The following is a 7174-nucleotide window of genomic DNA, read 5'->3' as shown; positions in this document are numbered from 1 at the left end:
GGCTCCGGCCGCCTCCCGTCCGACCGCGGCGGCGCCGGCCCGCGGCGGCGCTTCCCAGGGCTCCTCCTCGGCGAGCCCGCGCCCGGGGGGACCCGGCGGCCAGCGGGGGCGCGCGCGCCGGCATCCGGCGCACGTAACCGACACCGCCCCTCGCCGGCGCCGCCCCCCGCGCCCCGGCGGCCATTTCGAGGACGCCGCCTCCCCGCGGCGAGCGTCGCCATTGGGCAGCGCCGCCGTCACTCAGCGCGCTGCCCCCGCCCCCGCTCCCGGCCTCGCGCAGGGCGGCGCTCCTGGTGAGAAGCGGCCAATAGCGGCGCAGCGCGCGGCCCCGCCCGCAGGGGGGCGCTCTGGGCGCGGGCGGCGGGAGCGCGCGCGGGGGCGGCGGGAGCGCGCGCCGGCTTCCCGCCAAATTGTGTGTGTGGGTCTTTGTGTCGCCGCGCCCCGGGGCACCGTGTGACCAGAGCGGCTAATGTGCTGCTCGCATTGCGGGTATCGCGGGTACATTAAATGCTTGGCCCTTCTCCAGGAACAGAACAAACACCCGAGCCGCCTGTGCAGCCAGCAAAGTTACAGCAATCTGAGTGACGGGTGGCAACCGCACTGCCTGGCTGCCTGGGAAGTTGGCTTTATGGAAGTAATTTTAACCCARATTAGCACATGCTGTGCCAGTTTTGGTAGGCCATGGGATGTGAAAATTGATGCCTCCTCCACATATGAATGACGAGCAGCTACTCGCCCCCCCCCCCCCTTTCTGTTACTCTTTGCTCCAAACCCCACTCCACAGGAAAATTAAAAGGAAGGAAAAAGAGGAACGGGGAGTCATGAGGCAGCATTTGTAAAAATAAATTGAAGTAAGTATTGTAATGCAGAGACAAATGAATTTCCCTCGTTTCAACTTCAGGCTTGCAAAGCGAGCAGTCTTCTGTTGTAATCATCTTCTGCTCAAAAACAGGGAAAGGGAGGGATGAATTCCTGCGCAGCTCGCGGCCATCCTTGCAGCCACGGTCGCCGCGTCTCCCACATGGTCCCTGCCCCACGAGCTGCTCTSAGCTGTGTGAGGCACAAGTGTGGGTGGCGAAACAGCTTTGGGCCAAGGAACATGGGGATGGTGCTTCCAGTGTGTCAAAATACACAGGGAGAGGGAATAACAGTAAAAAAACAAACAAACAAAAAAAAACCCCATATTTTTAAACATGTGACATTACCTCCAGCATGTTCTGGGGAGGAAGGGGCACTCGGAGGGCTGGCCAAACCCCTCGCACATGGGTGGGAAGTGCAGAAGCAGCCCTGATTCCCACACGGCACATGGGAATTCATCTTCCAACATCTCCTCTAAAAGGCCCTGCATCCAGGAGCCCTGTCCTGCCGCACGGAGCTGCAGCTCTGCGTCYCCCGAGCAGCCGTGGAGCTCCGGGCCGGCTCCCCGGGGCATTGGGCAAGAGCRGGACGTGCTCCTTCCCCCGCTTCGCTCCCCCAGCTGCCAAGTTACCTGGGATTGAGCCGCTGGGACAGAGCTCGGAGGCACTTYTGGGGAATTTGAGGGCCGCATGAGAAGGGAGATCCCAGCGTCATTGGGGATGCAGCTTGCAGAGTGGAAGCAAAGTCAGCATCAGCCCAGAAACCTCATCTCTCCTCAGAGCCCCTCTCCAGAGAACAGGGAGAAAACAGGCTCCTTTTGGAGGAAATCAGGGCAACTAAAGAAGCTCCTCGGCCAGAAGCAGCCTCAAGAGCCTGCATGAYACTCAGGAAACCTTCAGAATGAGCTTTACTAGGCGAAAGTTAGCCCATGTGAGCACCCTCCTTCCCCTTGCCATCTCCTGCAGCCATCTACAGCCTYTCCTTTATGAATCTTGTCTGATTTTGACATTCTCATCATTCCCAGCATTTTATTTGTGAATTTATGATAGTGACAGTCACACAACTGTACAAAAAACCTTTTTTTTTTTTAGAAAAAGATACTACCTCATCTGTGACCAGTGAAGAGAATATGGCCTTTCACTGCCCTCAGTGAATTGGCTTATCAGTGGCTTTCTCTTTTTTTTTTAAACGCAATCCTGATATTTTGCATTCTTTCTAAAAATATAATCACAGTGTTTACCTCTAAAGCATTCAGCAGGAGGGAATCTCACAGACTAACTCAGCTCCTCCCGCGGAGAGATGTTGCTWTGTTTAAAAAACTCACGTGCCATTAATTTGAGTAATTCTTTGGGCTGAATGCTCAGCTGTGCCCAGGCTTTGGTGGGGACAGCTGATGGAGGGGAGCCACAATGGAACCATTTTCAGCTTTCCTATCAGTTTCCTATCCCAGATCCTCTTAACTTCAGGTTGTRTTTCCCCTTTTCCCTTTTGGCATTCCTCCATCTCGGGATTGTCTTGGCTCTGGGAAACTGGTGGGCTTTATTCCGTGTTTCTGCTTTCCTGATCCAAGTTGAGCTTGYGACCTGGCTTAGTGTCCTCCAGGGTTGAAAATGTTGTTTGGGAGATGGAGACGCTCTTTGGAGGGGTCTGAATGGTCTAGAGTCAAGTCAAAGCTGTTAGTTCAGTTGTTCGTAGTGGAAGAATTACTTCCCTGTAATTCCTCAGGAGTCCTATGGAGGAGATCTAGGAAAGAGTGTCATCTTGGCCATCACTGAGACCAGCTGCCCACGGACGTGTATCCATGGTCTAGGTGTCCATCTGTGTCTGCTCCCTCGTGCTGCCCRTGCACTTTGCAACCTCAGCCCTTTTGGGAGGCCCAGGGGTGCCCGGAGGGGCCAGGGTGCAGCTCACTGCATGTTGTGGGTGTTTTGGCACAGGTTGGATGCATTAATACATAAACCAGACGTTAAAAACCATTCCTGGGTGTTGAGCAAACAGAAAAGACTACATTGTTCTATATCTCTATATCTAAGATCTATATTTCTACTCTCTGTCTTCTCATTTAAAGGCAAATATTGATCATTGGCTCCTTGGATCCCTCACCCTGGTTAACTCCACTCAGGCCTGAGTGGACGAGGCAGGAGGAGATAACCTTAAAGTATCTGAAATCAGTATGCTGGAAATGCAGAAGACTTAAGACTACGTTGGAATAAAGTTACTGGAATAAAGTTACTGGAAACCATCCAGAGAAAGAATTGGAAATGAGAAATGAGAATTGGAAATGAGAAATGCACATGGATACGTGTATAAACAACCAGGGGGTGTCTCTGCTTTACAGAAGTTAAGATAATTTCCTACTAGAAGTCATACACACACACACACACACACACACATTTGTAAAAAGGGTCTCTAAGGCAGTGTTTTTAGTCCTGGATTCCCGATTAAGAGTTTCACCTGCAGCCTTTGGGAACTATTTTCCAAGCTTGGTTTAGATTTCTTCCAAGTCTGGTACCTTCCTAGTAAACTTCAAGGTAACAGTTTATTTCCATTCAAACTTACTGAGTATATAGTCAGAGATTGTGTAACGCTAACACAGATGAACCTTTTATGGTTTGTCTGTGGTGCACAGTTCTTTATTAACTAGGTGTATGACAAATGTTATTTTTAAGTGAAGTTTTCTATTTCTTGCTGAGAGATCCTGACTTCCTTGGGCAGTGTCCTGTGGAAGGGGCGGCCCTACCAAGAACTGGGAAAAAAATCCCCCCCCCCCCCGATAACAGGAAAGAAGCTGCATACCCCCTTTTCCTTGGCTGAAACCTCCCACTGTGACTCCTGCACCATCCGGTGACTCAATCTTATCCTGTGACAGGATGTGCCCAATTCCTCCCCGAATTGCTGCCTTTCGCTCCAGGAGTGAATTGGTCTGGGAGCTCCCCCGCAAACGGTGTTTGCTTTAGTCACAGAGAAATACTGAGGAATTGCCTGTTTTGAACTYGTGAATGGAAAACAAAGCAACTGCTACGAGAGCTGTGAAAACCGAGGGAAGAAAACACAGCTAACATGTCAAAGACCTCCTGCTCTTGGCTTTAAGTGGGAGAAGAGGAAGTGAGCAATTAATAACTCTAATCACCAAGGAAGCAGAGGCCTCAAGCACAAAAACCACAGGACCTATGGAAGTTCCCCACCTTCTCTTAGCTCTCTTGGAATCAAGCACGAGTGTATGTGTGTGTGCACACACAAACATGTGCACTATGATGTGGGGTGGTGAACCTCTGCATACTCCCAAAGGGGGTGAATACCAACTGTGTGGAGCTGGGGTGACTTGTTAGCAGTACCCCAAGGGTGAGTCACAGCCCATCTCGGTGAGGAGAGCGCCTGCACCATGGCTACGTGTGAGATGTCCTTACTCCAGGGCTCACCTCTCGCCCTCACTTCTTCTCAACCTGCAATCCAGAGAAACATGTGAAGAAGCATGAGGCAGAAAAGAAGGAGAATGYAAGTGGGTATATGGTATTTCTGATATCAGCAAGCAGGAGCAACAAACAGTGCATCACTTTCGTACTTCCGTAAACAACTCTCTTCAACATTCAGTCCTTCCCTCACTCAGAGGGTCATGGGTGTTTTATGKTAGTTAATAGTAAAGGAAATCTGATAAAACACACTCCTCCCTCACRGTAATTGTCTTCAACTTGCTAGAATATTTTTCTCCAGAATTTTGATGGCTTTTAAATCTGGGTTTTTGGAAAGTTTCTTGACCAAACTTTATACAGTCAAAAAAAMCCCATCCATGCTGATGTTCACACGGGAGTCTGAATATCAGCTGGATATTTGGAAACATTTGTCTCCGGGATTCCAGGACTCATCCGCACTTTCAGAACTCCAGAGCATTTTTTTCCATGGAAGTACATCAAATCTGCTCTGTTCTGATAGTGAGTGACATTTGCAGAGACAGTGGACAGTCCTGTTCCTTGGAGAGAGAACGTAAAACAGCAGAGGGGCTGAGGAATTGTTTCTCATGTGGACCTCAGTCCAAGCCCTTGGTATTTGATCTGTTTTCTCTCCCTTTGCTTCATTATTCCCTGGGAAACTCCTCTGCTTTTGGCAGTTCCAGGAATATCTGCTCTGAATTATCCATGCAGCTCAGAAGGGGTCCATTCTTCCAGATATACCTCAGAATGTGCCAGGGAGCAGGGAGGTTAATTAAAGCATCCCCAATGCTGGTTGATGATTTACCACAGCCACATGAGGAAGCTTAATCTGCATTTGTTAACCTGAAATCACCCTTGACATCAGAAGCACCCAGCACAGCTGCAAAAGAAAGGGTGCAAGAATGAAAAAAMACACATCTATTTGCACAAGAATTACATGGGAGAGGTCTCTGTCCTCTTGTTCCTAAGTGATTTGCCCATGAGCCCATAGCTCTTGCCCATGAAATGGGACTTTCTTCATTACTTTCCTGCACTACTTGCCTTTTGCAGTTCACAGTTGCTTGTTGCAACCATACCTTGCCGTGTTTTACAGCTTGACATACCTTTTCTTCCCTTTTTCATTTAGCTTCAATTCCCAAATCTCCAATGATGAACCTTCCTTGTTTTCTTTCTTCAGGGTTTTCTCTAGTTTCTTTTCCCTTTCCTCTCAAAGTTGTCATTCACTCAAAGACTACTTATTATTATCTCTAGGAAAATGCAAATATTGAGATTACAGACACACACACAAAATTGTGAAGAGCAGACATTTTCCTACCAAAATCTGTCTGCCTTTGGCTCTGTAAGAAAGCACTGAAATTATGCTACACTTTTAAGAGAATATTACAATATGTAAAACAAAACATTGGTGAATTAAAAAAGTAGCAGATACCTCTTACCTTGTTTGAGCTAAGGCCATAATCTAACCATGATAAAGATAAACAAACAAAAAAACTCATGCAGATAGAAGAATCTTTCAAAAGAAATTTAATTTGTTAGCTTTTTTTCCCCCCTTCCATAAAGCTCCTTGGCTTAGTTTTTAAGAAAAAAAAAAAAGACAGATCTTTTTGTTTAATCTATTATTACATTTTGTAGACCTACAATATAAGCGGATAAAGCACCACCAATCATGCCTTAATTTCTTCTGTTAGTGCTATGTCAATAAAATCCATTTGGGCTGTCCACACAAGTCCTAATTGTTTAATAAAGAAATGGACTGGGCATTGTGTAAATTGCCTAACAGCAACTGGTAGCCAGTAAGCAACGCTGATGTTAAATACACATTCGTACATAGTCTAGTAGGAATATTTAAGGTTGATTCCAGCTCTCACAAAGTTACTAGGTACAATGATTTTAAAGCACTAGTAAACTACTTTGTACATGTGAAACAGGTCTAAAACCACAACAAAACTCCAATGCACCCATCACGTTTGAGAGCTTCTATGGGATTAACATTCATATATAATACATATAGTTCTATTAAATGGATGATGCTATGTTCACTTCTGGCAGTGCCTCTTTAGAGAGACCTGTGTGAAACCATCCTGCCCATTAACATCCCAGGGTGGGTGTGTTTAGATGTAGAGGGATGACACACTCCAGAACTAGACAGACAAGCCAGGGCGGGAATAAGAAGCTTCCGACCAGAACAGCTCCCACTGGCAAGGGCTGCCCTCCAAGGGAAGCTCTGAGGGTTTCCAACTCTTGCTCCACTTCTCTGCTGTACATTACAGCTAGGGGGTCTACTATTCTGTAATTCAGCACATATGATGTTAAATAAAAAAAGGTAAGTAAGTGCCAATATGTGAAATGCTGGCATTAACAAGGCAGGATATTAAAATGATTATTTGTTTGCAGCCTACTCTTAGGTTTGCCCTCCTAAGCACACACTGCAATATCTAAAGCCAAAACCAGTTATGCACTTTTTTTTTTCTTACATTGTCTTTTTCCATTCTTAACTTTATAGAAGTTAGAAGTTACCTAGTTAATATAATCCATGAAAAYGGGCAAGAAAAAAATAGAAACTGCAAAATCACTCTTCACCACACAGTGCAAAAATCATGGTCACAGCTTCATATTTAATGTGGAATCACTTTAAGTACACAATATTTCAAAAGATCCAGAAACTGGTTAAGATAGTAGAAGCCAGTAGAACAAAAATACAGGAAATCCAAAATACATCTCTGACCTTCTTAATCGTGAAGTTTAGGGCCATGTGCCTCAAGAGACAGGTTTGCTTTATGAGGAAAGAAACTTTGGTATGGAGTTGAACTAGCCACATGAATAGCACCTGTAGCTTCCAAAATAAATAGCAATGGCTAAATACACACCATGACAGCAAGACATTTTCC

The 7174-nt window shown here is 46.6% G+C and overlaps 1 protein-coding gene across 1 annotated transcript in view; it reads right to left on the bottom strand.

The window, feature by feature from the left end:
• The window catches only part of MTMR12 (myotubularin related protein 12), a 32871-nt gene extending 29172 nt beyond the window's left edge, over positions 1-3699 (bottom strand). The window contains exon 1 of the mRNA XM_026035723.1: positions 3655-3699. Coding sequence (XP_025891508.1) covers positions 3655-3699 — 45 coding nt within the window. The remainder of the gene's footprint in view (positions 1-3654) is intronic.
• Between the last annotated feature and the right edge of the window lie 3475 nt (positions 3700-7174).

The sequence above is a fragment of the Nothoprocta perdicaria genome, unplaced genomic scaffold (assembly GCF_003342845.1).
Source record: "Nothoprocta perdicaria isolate Ctin4 unplaced genomic scaffold, notPer1 scaffold_1, whole genome shotgun sequence".
Classification (NCBI taxonomy): domain Eukaryota; kingdom Metazoa; phylum Chordata; class Aves; order Tinamiformes; family Tinamidae; genus Nothoprocta; species Nothoprocta perdicaria.
The sequence above is the reverse complement of the archived record's forward strand: the minus strand, read 5'-3'. Positions and strand labels throughout refer to the sequence as shown.